Source organism: Mastomys coucha, unplaced genomic scaffold, assembly GCF_008632895.1.
Source record: "Mastomys coucha isolate ucsf_1 unplaced genomic scaffold, UCSF_Mcou_1 pScaffold12, whole genome shotgun sequence".
NCBI lineage: Eukaryota > Metazoa > Chordata > Mammalia > Rodentia > Muridae > Mastomys > Mastomys coucha.
Genome location: NW_022196894.1, coordinates 34,923,745 through 34,941,439, shown reverse-complemented (window position 1 = coordinate 34,941,439; position 17,695 = coordinate 34,923,745). Strand labels below are relative to the sequence as shown.

Sequence of the window (17,695 nt, the reverse complement as noted above, 5' to 3'; positions counted from 1 at the left end):
TGTATAAACTCTTTTTACATTCCCCATCAATTAAGATACCTGTCACAATGAAAACAATGTACCACAGCTTGCCTAAAACAGATCTATAATGACTAAAGAGTAAGTAAACAAACTGTTTTCTAAGTGTCAAAACAAATAAAGACCATTGCACACACAAAATAAAACCTTTACAGTAAATTTATCAACTCTTAACCAAAGGCATCAAGAGTTTTATTGTGAACAATTAAGTGTAATTTTTATATCTACAGTCAACATTTTTTTCTAAATTAACATCTACTTAATTTTACAAAAGTCAAGAAGCAATTTAATTTACAATTACAGTTTCAATACTTAAAAGATACTGGTACATAGGAAGACAATACATATTTGATAAATTTAAATGAACTTTATATGCCTCCATGAGAAGCTTGCCACTATGCTTGATGAATTAGGAATAGAAACTGCTATATACTAAGAGCACATAGAATCTGTCATTAACACATCCTCCAAGAACTGAAGATGAGACAAATACTGGCAACTTACTAAACAAACACATAAACAGAGCTTTGTGGTAGCCAATTAAACCTGATTTCCACAGCAATTCCCCAGTCATAAGACATTGTTCATGGCATCATTTGACCAAAGGTTCACCAATAGAAACTCACAAATCTGTAAGGACTTGGAACCATCATTTCTATATAGACAGATTCATCAGAAGAGCTAATGCTCAAGACAAACTCTGGAAAGTTGAGCTAGTGTACTTTGTGAGAGATACAGTATTGATATGCTGTGTGCTTTTATAATGAAGTAAAGAGCAATTTGTGAGTGCTAATGAATAATAAAAATTTAGTACCATAAAAGTGTGAAAATATCCAAAACATTTTGTTTTATATTAATATATATGCTACATAGACCTCTTATAACGGAGGGCAAATATTAACAACTAGCTAGGCATATATATATCCATTTATGAGATTCTTATTAAATGAATATACTTATTTAACTGAATATATATATTCCAATCCATATAATTCCAAATTTCATATATATATATATATATATATATATATACACACACACATGTATTTATGTGAATATATATTCATATATATGTATGTATGTGTGTGTTCCTAGACCCTAATACAGAAGAACTAAAAAATTCTCACCTTGCTTCAACCTTCCACCTATGGTAGCAGTTTTGGAAGATGTTGAACTTGTCATCTTTTCACAAGCCAGAGAGATGGAAAAGCGCTTTTGGCATTGCCACTCCTTCACAAATGTCTGAAAGAGAATCTGGTCACTCGCTACGTCGATTATGGCCAGACTCTCTGAGCTACATGAGGCTTGAGTTAATGGAAGTCCATCCTGAGACTGCAGAAAAAAACTTGTGTCTACAACAGAACCATCATAGTCCTTGAGGCTGTCTCTAAGCTCTTGACTTAAATCCTGGTTTTGATTATCTGAAGGTGAGCCAAATAAACAACTTTCCCCCAACTGTAAAACACTGCTGGCTTTCTGATGTTTTACAGATGTTCCGAGAATCTCAGGAAATGCTAGCTTAGAAGCAGAAGCAGGAACGGGTGTAGGAGGAATGAGGCCATTGTCATCAGCTGCAGCACTTTCTTTACGAAGCAAGGGAGATGAGGCTCCACCATGCCTGGCTTTGGTCTCTAGCCCTTGAGTTCTGCTTTTAACTCCATTACTGGGGAAAAGAGAAGTTCTCTGAACTGTCCCCAAATCTGAATTTATTTTCTGTCTCTCACGTGACTCTGTGCTGTTTCCTTCAAAGCAAGACAAGTTTACATGTATCAAGTTGGGCTTTTCATTTTCTAGAGGACTAGACACTTTATCTAAAATCCTTTGCAGTTCTGGACTTAAGTTAAATGATGCTCCTGACCAAGTGAATGAATTATCTTGATTTGTCTCTGTGAGTTTGGGCTTTGGGGATTCTTCATTTTGATCTCCTTTGATCACTTCTCCTTGGGGACACTCATTACCCAGCACTGCAGAATCACTGGGTTTTAATGTTTTAAGGGTTACTGGGCTACAGTTCTCTTGCACCTGAAATGCAGCCATACTGTCTAAGGCTTCGATCACCTGATTAGAGTCTATCTCTGAAAATATAATAGATTCACCACTGAGACTAGCCACTTGCTGTGGAGTACCCTGGGGCTCACTCATATTTGGTGTCATAACTGGGTCTTCTTGTGGGTGTGGAGGATTGCTGAAATGGTTTAGTGTCATTTCAGAAAGGAGTGGCTGTTTTGCCTTTACATCAGGTGATTGTCCTTGTCCTAAGCCATCTTCTCCAAAACTGTCAAACAGGATACTATCACTCATATTCAAACTGGTTTCAGGCAGACTTTCTTCCTCCACATCAGTAGGAGTTCTCATTTGAGGAGCCAGCATTATGATTGGCTTCACCATTTCTTGTGTTTCAAACCCCTGAAGAAAACTGTTTAATTGGGAATCAGTAACAGAATGCTCATTCTCTTTAAAGCAAGCACCATTTTCCCCCTGGGGTATTGGAGAATAGAAAATGAGGCTGTCTGGAGTTCCTCTACTGATGCTCTTTTCAGTGTTTGCTTTCACAGACTCTACATGCTTACTGTCCCCGTTGTCTGTGTTGGCTGCTCCTGGGACGTGCTGCTCACCTGGGGTGCTGTGACGCTCTTCCATTATCCCTACTGCTTTTGCTCCTTGCATGGTATTTTCAGTTGCCATCTGTTCAATTATCTCCTCTGACTGAGTATCCAAGAATAAGCTATCTCCAAAGTCACAGAAGGTTGGGTTAGAAACATGACTATGCTCAGTTTTATTTGTTGCATAAGCACCTGTTTGTTCTTGTATTCCAGGAGAATTTAGAAGATTTTCACACTGGCCTCCTGCTTGACCAAGTTTTCCAGTTGACTGAAGTGCCTCAGTTCTGCCTGTGTTACTTCCCAATGCCTGACAACAAGGATTTGAGTCATGGTCTTTGCTACTGAGCTTCATACGTTCACATTTGATGGGTACAGCATCATTTGAGTCTCTGGCCACATAATTACTACCAGCTTGTCCCTCTATTAATGTCTTCTGTCTGGTGCAAGTGTTTGTGTGTTTCTCACTGTGGTTCTCTAGGTACTGGCTGACTGGCTGGGTGTCTTGGAACTGGCTTTCTGCACCATTCTCCGTGAGCACCTCATTTACCTTCCCTATCTCATGAGCAGCCAATCCTCTTCTGTCTCTAGCAGCACCAGGGGACTGCCCAGTCATATTTTTATTCTGAGATCCTACAATGGAATGTTCCACAGCAGCATTGCTTTCTGGTTTTTCCCTTAAGCAAGCCCCCTGCACTTGTAAAGGGAATGAGGTTTTGTTGCATTTTTCTTTGGCACAAAAAGATACATTTTTTGCAAATAGCCCTGGACTTCTAAATTCTGCATTCTGCTCCTCTGAGGAATTCTGTGAGTCTTCACACAGAGTAGATATACACATAGTCTGTCCTTGTATATCATCTCTATGCACCCCAGAGTCACGCATGGGACTACTGCCCCAAGATTTTTTCCGATGCTTTCTGTCTCTCCCAGATGGAAAACTATTGTTCACCTGCTTTGAACTAAAACTCAAAGCAGTTTTTCTTGTTTTCTGCAATGAGAAAGTTTGAAGAACTCCCTTAGTGCTTGGTTTTCCTTCTTTCAGAGACTTTTGAAGTATTTCTTTCTTTATACCTAAAGAGGTCCGTTTTCTTGCTCTACAAATGGAGGGTGTCTGGAGCTCGTGATTCCCCTGGAACTCACAGAGAGAGTCTGCATGCTCTCTGCGTTCATCTATGCCTCGTTCCGCATCTGGTGACTGCTTGTCATGAGAACCACTTGCTCTCGTGCTACTTCTGCTCTTTGATGCTAACTTTTTATGAGAACTCTTAGTTTGGGATTTGAGCGTCTGTTCCTTTACTTCTGACTCACTGGTCAGTGAGTGTGTGCTAGAACTCAAAGATGAATGTGGATCCCACTGGACTCCCATTTCAATTAAGTCCTGCTGCAGAATCATTTTGGCTTCTCCCACTATTAAGGCTGCTGCTTCCCTTGCAGATAAGCCCTTGCCAGTCACCCAGATAGTCCGCATGCTCCGACGTTCTTCAGCTGCTTCCTCTTCTTCATCCACTGCCTTCCGGGCACTATTCAAGGACAGGAGAAAAAGAGAAAATTAATGCTTCTCCTTCACTCGGACAACATGAGCCCATTCTATTCAAGCTGGTCCAGGGAACTAAAATGGCAGTGGGGGCTGGCAGAGGTGGGGGAGGAGAAGCAGAAACAGACACAGGCTCTCATTCTAGCCAGGAAAGCTAAAAACTGATGCAAGTAGTGTGAGGGATGCTCAGAGGGAAACACTGGAGAGGACAGGAGTTTGGCAATTCTTAAATAGCATATATAATACATGAAATCCCTACTAAGATAGACTTTTTAAGCAAAAGCTTTAAAGGCTGGAAAGATGGCACAGCAGTTAACAGCACTGGCTGCTCTTTCAGGGGACCCAAGTTCAGTTCCCAGCATCCAAATAGTAGCTCATGGTCTGTAACTCCATTCCCAGTGACTCCAGCACCCTCTTCTAACCCTTGTGGGTACTGCATGAATGTGATACACAGACATACAGGCAAGCAAAATACCCATACACATTAAATAAATAAATCTACCATTTTAAAAAGTGGGAGTCATAATTTTTTTATTGAAAATAAATCCTCTCATAATATAAACCCTGAACAAAGTATATGAAGAGCTAGAAGGTGAACAAAAAAGACAGCAAGCCCTGGAAGGGAATGCAGTTTAGAGGAAGACATGGCAATGAGTGGCTTTCACCTATCCCCTCAGAGGGCAAGGTCTAATCAGCACCATGGAAGGACCTGGAGTTGTGACTCAACTTAGGAGGAGGAATGTTCAAAAATAAGAGTGTGAAACCAGAAAAGTGAACCCACATTCTTCACATAAATTGCCTCACATCTGGCTCTAAGTTATGCCAAAGTGGGCATATTCCAAATAGCCTGCCACAAGCCTGCACCACTGTACTGGTAAGATGGATCAGGGGGTAATGGTGCTTGCAGCCAGGCCTGACATCTGACTTCATTCCCTAGGGCTCACATGGACCACTTCCATAAGTTGTCTTCTAACTTCTACATGCATGCATGTACACACACATATGCACACATGTGAGCATGCATATACGCACATGTACACCCATGTATACACATAACATAAATAAATCTAATTTTAAAATTAAGTCTTAACAACTAACAGAGAGGGGCTAGAGAGATGGCTCAGCAGTTAAGAGTACTGATTGCTCTTCCAGAGGTCCTAAGTTCAAATCCCAGCAACCACACAGTGGCTCACAAACATCTGTAATGGGATCTGATGCCTTTTTCTGGTGTGTCTGAAGACAGCTACAGTGTACTCATATATATAAAATAAGTAAATCTTTTTTTAAAAAGATGATACAACATTTAAGTTGAAGCTTTGGTAATAAGGCAAAGTAGAATAACACAGAAATTTATCAATTTAAAAATCAACATGAAATTTAAATTTATAACAGAATGAAATAAAGATTGTCTAGTTATTAAAAAAAAAAAACTAACAGAGAACTAAGCTCACCACAAGAGTGAGCTCTTCTGGAAAATAATGGTCTAGACAGAACCCAAAAGATCAAACATTTATGTAATTGAATGCAAGAAAGAGGACAGGATGTGGCAAAAATGAGTAAAGTTATGAAGGCTGAGACTCCTCCTTCCAAGCTCATGAATATCAATGGGGAGCAAGTGCTTGCTCCCTACCCCCTACACTAAGTAAGCAACTGCAAGCCAAGGACAGGTTCAGGAGACATCCCAGCTTGCATTTCACTGTTGCTTGTGGAAAACTGTAGTAAAAATCTTATGAAGCAGTCCTATGGCATGCATCAAGCAGCCAATTGACAGCATGTGCAGGAACCACACAGGTGGAAGGATGACAAAGGTCAAGCCATAAACTTAGCTAAAACCTCGTGAGAAACCCCAAACCAGAACTGCCATCAATGAGACTCCTAAATCTACTACTTGAAGATACAGTAATATCAATATATATTTAAGGTAATTTTGAAACCACTTTTTAAAAGTAGTTCATTACAGAAAATAGATAACATGGCTAACAAAGCCATTAAACTTCAAAGATGTGAGAAAAAAAAAATCCCAAGTCCTACTACAAATAGATTAAACGACTCATAAGATAAAGCACTCTGGCTCCCACTAAATTTCCCATGACAGCGTACAGTGCAAAGCAACAAGAATGAGTGAAAGAGAAAGCAAAAGCTCAATAAAAAGAAACACAGAACCTAGTTGTAGTATCTCGCCCTAGAATTCAGGATGCTGAGACAGAGGATCTCAAGTTCAAGGATAGCCTAGGAAACTTAACAAGGTCTTGTCTGGAGGGCCGAGTAGGACAGAGATTATATATTAAGTAAACTTGCTTCAAATGCCTAAAGTCAGAGGACAGTTTTGAAGATATAGTAATTTTTTATACGCAAATCATTCCTCAAGGAATCTCAGTAAAGGATGAGTTCATGCAGCTAGGGCAATGTAGGAATTTCTCAGCAGTGAGAGTCAGAACTTCAGTACATAAGGATATGTTCAGCACCTCCACCTCCACCTCCACAGAAGCAAGGGAACACGTGCAAACTTAATGTACAGTGCTATATGCTGAGACACAGCCAAGGGAAAGAAAGGAAAGGAATGCCACACCTGCTGCTCAGCCGGAAGTAGAAGGGACAGGGCACCACCGAAATCTTCAAGAACCGGATCATGCAGTGTGCAAACATAACTCACTACAACTTTCTAAATTTAAAAATGGAACAGCAAAGCAGAGCCAACTTGGAGAGAAACCTGGGAACTGTCATAAATACACATCAAATATAAGAGCAAGCACATCAGGCATGGCAATAAATATGAATAAGACTGAATCATCTACTCAAAGAAAACGATTTTCAGTTTGGTTCAGATGCAAAACTCAGCTACTATGAAGAGTGGTACACAAACATTACCGATACAAAGTGATCAAAAGCTAAAGGCGAAGGATCCCAAACAAGCAGCTACACGAAAGCCCTAATCCAGGACAAGCTAGATATGAGTCCAAAAGATCTTAAGTGTGAGCAAGGGTATAATTAATGCTCAAACTACAATACACATACACAAACAGATATGAATGTATATGAGGCAAAACTACAAAAAACAAACTGAGCCAGAAAGAATCACCCTAAAAATAGCAGGATAAAGGAGAACCTTGTCTGTCAGTGAAAAGTAGGGTACGAAAGAACTTAGTTAATACACAAATACATTTCAGACATTAGACCTTGCAATCACAAACATTGTGTACTAGTCTGTACTGTTGATAAATCTAACATACCTAGCTGAGTTCCCCACAGTCTGTTAGTAGCAGACAATTTGATTTTTACATGTTTACATAATGAAGTTTCCAGAAACCCATCAGGACAGGAACTGGATCTTCTAGACAGGCAGATGTAGGCAGGGTAGGCAGAGACACAAGGATTGCTATGGCTTGTTGGTGAGAAACAGAGATACATGTTCAGTGAGAGATCCTCTCCCAAGGGAGTAAGAAGCAGGATGATACAGAAGGACACCTGAAATCCTCCTGTAGTCTCTGAACACACACACACTGCCACATGCATCTGTGCACACTTATATATACACACACATATACCATTCACATGTACATTTTAAAAACCTAAATTTTTGGTTGTCAAACAAAAAAATAAAAAAACAAAGTGATAAATTGTAAGAAAAAAATTGAAACACACATATCAAGCAAAAGGCTCAAAATTCAAATCCATTTGAAAAAAATAAACTATTAAAGAGAAAAGGGAGGAGAAGGAAAGGAAAAAGAGAGGAGGAAGAAGGAGGAGGAGGAGGAGGAAGAAGAAGAGGAGGAGGGAGAAGAAGAAGGAAGAAGAGGAGGAGGAGGATCACCACTACCACCATAGAAATCTAAGGGAAAGATCTAGGCAGGTAAGTCACAAAGATCTAAAATTGAACAAACAGATATTCAGGATTACTTACATTTATACAACTGCAAAGTAAACCATGAGGAGATAGAATAAAAATCTTTAACAATATGATGTTTCTATTGGTGAGGCTATGAGAAAGTTGGCTTTCTACCAGGAGATCAATGGAGAAAATGCAACCCGGGGTGACCATCCTGAGGGCAATTCTGAGGACCTGTGGGTCTCCAAACTGAATTACTCCCCAAAACATGAAAAACTGCATTTTGTGGGCAATCCTAAAAAACTGGAAGCAAAATGGATTCCAGGAGATTTTCTGGGTTTTAATGCATTAAATAAAGGAAAGGGAGGCTAAGCAAAGAAATACATGGTTTCTATCCGAAACCTAGTATTTTGATACTAGCTAGCCAATAGCTAGTGAGTACCAATTTTAACCAGTTGGTCCACTTTCTTTTTTTTAATGAAACCTGGAATCAAGTAATGTATTTAGTTGCTTAACTCTCCAGTATGTCTTAATTAGAAGTGCCTCCTTGGTCTGTTTATCACAACAGATATATCTGAAAAGTACTGAGCAATTATTTTGTAAATTATCTTCCATTTTACACTAATAATTTTTTCTTATAATTAAATCCACATTAGGCATTTTGCTAAGAATAGCATAGCATATTGTACAACATGGTGCTGCATCTTAAAAATCACTAAGAGGGTAGACTGGAAGTGTTCTCACTACAAGAAATGGTAAGCATGTTGGGTGTGTTTGTATTAATTATCTCAAATTACTCATTCCACAATGTTCACATATTTCAATATTCTACAGTTTAAAGGATAAAAACACATATTTGATAATTTTTAAAAATACATTTTAAAAGAAAAACTATTTCAGGAAAGTAGTTAATTCTCAGTATACTGCATAAAGCATATGATATTGATAGCAGTAATTTTGATGAATTATGGTTCCAGACTCAAAACAGGCGTAAGCGTATCAGCATCAATACATCAACCACAAGACAGAAGTAAGCGCCAAGATGTACTGACAGACAACAAGCAAGAACTTTCAACTCATTTTTTTTTAGTGAATACTGCCTTCCCTCTCTGAAGAGTTGCAAGTCATCTGTAGTCTATTTTCAGCATGCATATCTAGACTTGATCTTCTTCACCTCAGAAACTACTAGTACATGTCTTGGCATAGATATTTATCTCCAAAGAGTCTATGAAAATGGAAGGCTTATTCTATGCAGAATAGTCAACCAGAGGCACATCTCAAGGAGATGAAAACACTAATTCTATGACAGCCCTAATTCTCAAACAGAATGAGTTATACTCTAGAGCTGAAGACATTTAATCTCCATCTACTTCAGAATTTGTCCAGCTATGAACTAGAGAGTCAGGTGTGCTCATCCATGCCAGGAGCCCAGTCATAGGGAGGCTGAGGTAAGGGAGTCATGATGTCAAGAACAGCTATGTTTTTATATAGTAAGGCCATTCAAAAATATAGTTCATTAGCTAGTTAACTGAAGAACTGGAGAAGACTGCTGGGGTGACAGCAATGAAGAGTATCTGCTAGGGAGCTCATTGAGCATGGCAGCAGCATACAGTCACTCCTGTAACTACCACAGCTATACAATAACTCATACCACAAGAACAACCAAAGTCCTGGCAATATAGTTATCAATATAATGTTCTAATGCAATAAAAAAAGGCTAAAATTTTCTATTACAATTGTATATGTATTCCTTAAAAGCATCATGGCCTGCAAATTCACACACTAAACCCTGAGCTTAGAAGACGGTTGAGACAGACTACTATATACTATATACAGGCTGACAACAGAGCACTGGTAAAAAATTATAAGGCACTACCACTACTAAGACTCTACAGCGTTTGTACCTATCACCAGCTCAGGGGCATCCCTCTAGACGACATTCATCACCAGCTCAGGGGCATCCCTCTAGACGACATTCATCACCAACTCAGGGGCATCCCTCTAGACGACATTCATCACCAGCTCAGGGGCATCCCTCTAGACAACATTCATTCCCAAAAGAGCGATGCCCTGAAACTAGAAACCTGGCTCATTACATTGCTGTCTTAGTCAGGGTTCTACTCTCTTACGCAGGAAATCATTTAATTGGGGCTTGCTTACAGTTTAAGAGGTTGAGTCCATGATCATCATGGTGGGAGCATGGTGATACCCATGGCACTGGAGCCATACTTGAGAGTTTTACATCCTGATCTATGGGTAGAGAGAGGAACTGGGCCTGGCACAGTCTTTTGAAACCTCAAAATCCATCCCCAGTGCCATGTTTCTTCCAAAAAGGCCACAGCTACTCCAAGGCCACATTTCTTAATCCTTCTCAAATAGTGCCACTCCCCAACAACTAAGGTATGAGCCTAAGTGGACCATTTTCTATTCAAACCACCACAATCACTAGGAAGCCTTCTTATGCCACTGCTGTGAATACAGAAAGCTGTGTGATTTTTTTGCAGCATTAGTAAGGATGCAGTAAAAAGCCACTTAAAACACCACAAAATATGTTGTGGATTTGGTCTAGGGCTTGTATTATGTTAATCATGTAAGAATCTGCATGTAAGATGCTGAGTGTCCCTGTCCCCGGTTGGTCAAGGAGACAGAGGCCGAACTTTAGGATTTGTAGACAAGGGGACCAAGGGAGGAGGAAGGATTTAGAACCGCCAAGCCCGGAAAGGAGTAAGAACCAGGCCTGCGAGCTGCAGAAGAGAGAGCATAGCAATCATGTAAGAGCCTGGAAAGAGCGCCCCAACCCCAAGTGGGTCTAAGGCAACAAAGATGGAATATAGATTTTAGTACATAATAACTTATAGGAGCACTGGAGGGGAGCCATCAGCCATGTGGAGGTTTGGGAGTGGCCCAGACATTGAGCTATTTAAGGCATATTAAAATAGAAGGCAGAGTGTCTATCTTTCATTCAGGAATCCAGAGCATCGGGGTGGGTAGCAAGGAACTCTATCTGCAGCTTCCAACGCTGGGTTGATTAGAGAAGAGATTAACTGACAACTGCAACAACCAGTTCCTTCCCACTCTTGTTAAAAGATTCAGTCCAAAAGCCAGGCCTAACATAAGTGGAAGGGAAGAAACTGAATTGGAAATGAGATGGGCATTCTGATTTAGAATATATTTTTAATGTTCTACAAAATAGAATTGTTAGTGACTGAAAGTAAAGAGCCATCAGCTCTACCTGATCTTTTCATTTTGGAATGTGTTCAAAAAGAAAGTACTTAAATTATTTCTTGATTATATGCTAGTCTAATCCATTCAATGTATTGTTAGCCCCTCCCCCCTCCACACAGTGTAGGAACCCTCTCATCAAAAATTGAGTGAGGGTCTAGTGTTCTAAGGAGCATTTAAACAGAGTGTACTAAACAGACGAGCCCTGCAGAGGTCATGGGAAGCACCATTGCCTCACTTGTGCTCAGCTTGAAGGGAGACTCACACATGTTACCAATGCCTTTCCAGCCACACAGCATGTAAACTAGAAAGCAAATAGTAACCTTCAAGAGAAAAAGGTGGCCACATTAATGACACGGCAAGTATGCCCTAAGATTCTCAACAAGGAACATATTTTAACATAGTTAATATATTATCGATTGCTTACAGTTGACAAGTTGTCACCTAACCTAGGACAGACGCAGACTTGGTCACCTTTTGAAAGGCAGAGCATTCTTCAGAAGCACCTCCACCTCAGCAAGGTCAGCTCTGGCAAGATCTGCCACCGTGAGAAAGCCAGAGGCATACAGGAGCCTGGCTCGCTGAGCATTGAGTGCAGACACCCGGATCAGGTCACACAGCTCTCTCTGGATGCCAAAAGTAAGACGCTTCTGAAACTGGGAAAGTAGTAGTTCCATGTTGTGCCAGCCCAGACGGTTAGAAAACACTGTAATCATTCCTAGAATGGTCAAAGGATATTTCTTGAATTAAAAATTGCTTTTAGACTAATTCCCCATGCATATATATAATAATACATAAATATATATTCCACATGTGTAGGTATTTAGGTGTGTATACACGTGTGTGTGCATATTTGGTTTGGCTTTGCTCTTTCTGCAGAATGTAAGGTTTAACAGAGCCAAGGGATAAGTTAATAGGAAAGTAAACAATTATTAAAAGCCCTAGCTATGTGTACAAAGAATAAAGTAAGCACATTAAAGGTTATCTCATTTATTCTTTTAAGTTTTATTTTATGTGTATGCATTATACCTGTGTGTGTGCCCATGTGTGCACAATTAGAGGCAAGAGATTGAAATCAGGCTTCTTCATTTTGCTCTCCACTTCAGTTTTTGAGACAGAGTCTCCCACTAAACTTTGGGCTCACCAACTGCCTGGACTAATTACCTAAAGAGCCTCTAGGATCTCTGCCTTCCAGCACTGGGATTACAGATATGTCTTGTGTGCCCAGCTTTGTATGAGGGTGCTGAGGAGTCTGAACTCTGAACCTCGTGATGGTGTAAGAAGCTCTCTCTCAAGGCCCATCTCATTTATTCCTAGGAACAGCATTTGGACACTGAGGCACACACCACTCATATACACAAAGAACAAAAAGCCCCATTCTAGTCCACTCTTCTCACTACTCTCTCTCTCTCTCTCTCTCTCTCTCTCTCTCTCTCTCTTTCTGTCTCTCTCTTTCTTTCTTTCTCTCTCTTTCTCTCTCTCTCTTTCTGTCTCTCTCTTTTCCCATTTTTCTGCTTATTTCTCTTGCTTTCTTCCTTTCTCTCTCTCTCTCTCTTTCTTTCTTTCTTTCTTTTTTCTTCTTTTAAAAGAACTGTAACAAAACAGATGAAGGACTCTTTCCTGGACAAATGATTTAAAACCTCAAATGCTAAAAGAAGTAAAGAGCGACATTGCAGTCACTATTTTCTTCAAAAACAAACAAACAAAAAACAAAACAAAACAAAACCCAAACCAAAAAATATAGCTCACCTCTAAAAATAAAGAGATCATGAGAGCCAAGTACCTCCCACGGAGGAGGTCACTGCTCCATAAGCACACTGGTCCAGATGCACTTCAGGTACCTGAGTGCTGAGTGCTGAGTGCTTCTCTTCACTCTCCCCTGTCCACACCCACTCGACATCCTTCACACGCACACACACTCATAAAGAAGCCTCTCACACACAAAGACACAAATCCTTTGGTGATACCTTCCTAAGGGCTACAAAGATTCTTTAGTAAAATCAGACCCAGAATCTACCCGTTTATGCAATTTAAAAGAGCTTCTTAAGGCAAGAAATGTAGATTGGTCGGGTCAAGAGTCCACAAATCTCTCTTCATCTACAGCCTTTCTCAAAATCTATTCATTAGAACTAAGAGGAAAAAGATTCAATGAGCACTTTGTTTCTCCATGTCAAAGGGGAAGGGGGAAGCCAGGGAAAAGATGTGCAATCAGCAGGTTGCTAAGAAACAGACGGGAAATAAGTAAGAGGGAGACACAGCCTGATGATGGCTCTCTATAGACTGTACTGCATCCAGAGGCATAAGCAGGACACCTGATGATGACACTAGGGACATTTCAGAGAGGCTTAAATAAATGGAAGTGTTGGGGTTTTTTTGTAGGTTTGTTTTTTGTTTTTTAAGTAATCTTAAGTTAAGCATGGTGGTACACACCTTTAATTTTAGTACTCAGGAGGCAGGTGGATCACTGTATTTGAGGGCAGTCTGGTCTACATTGGGAGCTCCAGGCCAGCCAGAACTACACAGTGAGACCCTGCTCAAAAAAAAATCTTAACAGGGGGCTGGCGAGATGGCTCAGTGGGTAAGACTGCTCTTCCGAAGGTCCTGAGTTCGGATCCCAGCAACCACATGGTGGCTCACAACCACCTGTAATGAGATCGGACGCCCTCTTCTGGTGCGTCTGAAGACAGCTGCAGTGTATTACATCAGAGTGAGCGGGGCCAGCAGAGGTCCTGAGTACACAGCCACACACATGATAGCTCACGGCCATCTGTACAGCTACAGTGTACTCATACACATAAAATAAATAAAATAATTCTTTTTTAAAAAAGTCTTAACAGCTTAAACCATAGAATCTTAGATAGTCATGAAGCACTTTGTCACTAACCTGCATAGACAGCAGCTGACTGTTGCAAAGACTGAATCTGCCCACGATTACATCCATACTTCTGATTAATTTCCTTTAAGGGCATTTCACTGATTAAATCCAGTAACACAAGACTTGTGAAAAACCTAAAAATAAATGATCAAAAGTGATTTAAGAGATCATTTATAGCTATGATGAAAGTGTAACATACACTGCAAACCAACTACAGAACACAAAGGATTCATGACCCTCTGGAAGAATAGCAAACAGAAAGTGGGCAGAGGGACAAGATGTAGATCATGGGTACACAGTACACCTTACATACCATAGCCATAGCTAAAAACTAACACCAGTCACAAAAATGTTCCCACATTTTAATGTTAGTAACTGACTTCAAGAAATTACTTGAGTTAAGAAATAGGATGGCAGCCAGGTGGTGGTGGCGCACGCCTTTGATCCCAGCACTTGGGAGGCAGAGGCAGGCGGATTTCTAAATTCGAGGCCAGCTTGGCCTACAGAGTGAGTTCCAGGACAGCCAGGGCTATACAGAGAAACCCTGTCTCAAAAAACAAAACAAAACAAAAAAAAAGAAATGGAATGGGCACATAGTTTAGAAAATTTGATACATGGATATAAGACGAATAAAATTTCATCCAAATGGCAGTATCTAATTATAAAATCCAGATTTGACTTGAAATACAAAATTGGCCCAAATAATCCAAGCATAGAGATCCTTATAAATTTGTACTTGACTATGATGTAAATCATATACTATACTTGAAAATATACTGTATTTGAAAGCTTAACATGATATAGTCTCCCCATGTGAATCTTTTAGCACCTTCCAGCTAATAAAATATTACTTCTAAAGGTGCTACAAAGTACAATTTCAGATAAAACCATCATAAATAGAAGTTCTGATTCAAAGAGGAAAGTGGTTAAATATTTGACTTTGAAGACCTGCAGGTATAATGAGTTAAGTTACAAGTTACAAGAAAAATTAAAATGTCAGTAAATTAAACAAATCAGAGAAATTTATAAATTTTACCATAGTCAGTCAAAATGTTTATATTGCTGAAAACCAGAGTGAGTCGGTAAACTAGACATGGCCATAATGCCCGGCCCTGATAAACTGCAGGTCCTTGATGCTGACCTTTTATGGATGGCCATTTGTCGATGCTGTCTCTCAGTTCTGGCTACCACTTTTCCTTTCACACATCGAGCCAAGAACCCTTCCTCCACTCCAACCAGCTCTGCCACCCTTTTCATAGAAGTTGGTAACTTTTCCCATAAACAGAAAAACCGATACCAATCAATACTAGTCCAATCTTCAAACACAGGTGTAACCTAAAAAGAAGCAGCTTCATTTTAGTTTGAGTAATTGCTTGACAGTGAGCTGTGGGGAGCTCAGTAGTAAAATACTTACCTGGCACATGCAAGGCCATGGGTTCAAGCCTTAGCACTGGACAAAACAAGTAAACTCATTATACTACATAAGAAACAAAATTATAAATGTAAACTTCATAGTAATGACAAAGGCCCCAGGTTGTGATAAACATCTGTGATAATAATGCATTTAAAAGAAACCATTTCTTCAAAGATAACTCATTGATAGAACAAACACTGACAGAGAAAAGAAGAAAGCCGAGGGGGAGTGGGGGGACAGGGAAAGAGCAAACTGGTTTACTACACAAACTGATTTCATGAAATGCAATTTAATCATTGACATTTTCAACCTTAGTAGGTCTGACTCGAGGTATTATCTTAATTGTTTCATGTAATTCCAAGAAAGAATCAATAAAATGGAAAGAAGAGATGGGGTGCAGGGGGAGATCAACACTCAAAGTCGATGTATTACCTAAAAAGTCCAGGATTCAACAAGAAAATTATAAGACAAACAAGAAAGAACTAAGTGTCCTAACCATGGGGCTGACCAGATGTTAGAACATAAAGACTTCAAAACAAAAAGATTATAAAAAGTAGACAAAGGGATAAAAACAAATTAACGACAATGCTTAGAGGCATCAGGGCACAAAGTTTAAGACCAATCTGGTAAGTTTTAGGCCAACCTAGTATACCTACCTAGAAAGTTTGAGGATAGCCTGGACTTCAGAAAAAAAGAAATTTAGGAAGAAAATAAGGAACTTAGGGAAGGGCCACAGAAGTCAGGAGCAAATGAGAAAAGAGAAAAGGGGAGGGACGAAGTGAAGAAAGGGCAGGGGAAGGTAAAAGAAGAAAGTATGACACCATCTGAACAAGGGAAGGACGCACAGGAAGAGAACGTTACTGTGTTGAAGCCGAAAGCTGAATTCAAACTGCCTAGATCTGGAGATCACACTCAAGGCTGCTGCATAATATGGGGCATTGCTAAGGCCATTGCAGGCAGCCGGTAAGACCAGCTTAAGAGTCTCTCCAGTCCATCAGGAGACTCACAACAGTGAGCCGGTTACTATCCATGTATTATAAGTTTGTAAAAGGAAAGAATACACCCTGCCTTCACATCTGCCCTCTGCACAGTGCATTTTATTAAAGCATTCCCTGATAAGTCCGCATTCTAATGAAAATTCAATGTTACTCTCTCCCTTCATTTGCTCATCGAAGTGTATGAATCTGCATTTCAGTGACAAACATTTCTGGTTAGGTTCTTGCTGAAGAATTTGATATTAAATTTATATCAAAATTTTTATTATAATTATAGAAGATGATCAAATATAACAAACTTTCTATGATGAATACTGTTGACTTCAGAGTCTAGAATCACACAAGGGACAGGCTTCTGGGGATGCCCATGAAGCATTATCTAAATTAGACAAACTAATCTAGGAAGAGCAGCCTGAATTATGGAGGGAACTGTCCCATGGGCTGGGGTCCTGGACAGAATAAAAGGAGAAAGGGAGCTGAGCTCCAGCATTTATCTCTCTCTACTTCCTAACTATGTGAGCCGGTGTGAATAGGTTTGACCCTCACCGACTCATGTGTGTGGATGCCTGGCCATAGAGAGTGGCACCATTAGGAGGTGTGGTCATGTTGGAGCGGGTGTGGCCTTGCTGGAGGAAGTCTGTCACTGTGGGGCAGGCAGGCTTTGAGGTCTCAGAAGCTCAAGCCAGCTCAGTTCCTGCTGCTTATAGGTCACCATGTAGAATACCATCTCCAGCACACGCCTGCCTGCACGCTGCCATGCTACCTATCAGGATGATAAGGAACTGAACCTCTGAAACTGTAAGCCAGCTCCAATTATATGTCGGGGGTTTCTCTGTTCAAGAGTTGCTGTAGTCATGTTATCTCTTCACAGCAATAGAACACTGCCTAAGACACCAATAAAACCTGGACAAAGGTACTATGGATGCAGTGGGAACTGGTGCCTCCACCTTTCTTCCTTCCATACCTTCCCTATCATGATTACACCCTCAACTGTGAGACCAAATAAACTCTTCCTTCCTTCAGTTCTTTTGTCAAGGTATTGTGTCACAGCAACCAGAAAAGTAACAAAGACACTTTAAAAATTCCACCTGCTGGGACTCATGGCTTCAGCTGCATATGTAGCAGAGGATGGCCTAGTCAGTCATCGGGAGGAGAGACCCTTGGTCCTGTGAAGGCTCTATGCCCCAGTGTAGGGGAATGCCAGGGCCAGA

The 17,695-nt window shown here is 40.3% G+C and overlaps 1 protein-coding gene across 3 annotated transcripts in view; it reads right to left on the bottom strand.

Moving 5' to 3' along the window:
- Polq (DNA polymerase theta) overlaps nt 1-17,695 on the bottom strand; it is a 92,692-nt gene that overhangs the window by 35,633 nt on the left and 39,364 nt on the right. For all 3 annotated transcript variants that reach the window (XM_031363825.1, XM_031363828.1, XM_031363827.1), the window contains 4 exons: nt 15,217-15,410; nt 14,085-14,209; nt 11,675-11,918; nt 1,146-4,138 (listed from right to left, as the gene is read on the bottom strand). In XM_031363825.1, coding sequence (XP_031219685.1) covers nt 1,146-4,138; nt 11,675-11,918; nt 14,085-14,209; nt 15,217-15,410 — 3,556 coding nt within the window. The remainder of the gene's footprint in view (nt 1-1,145; nt 4,139-11,674; nt 11,919-14,084; nt 14,210-15,216; nt 15,411-17,695) is intronic.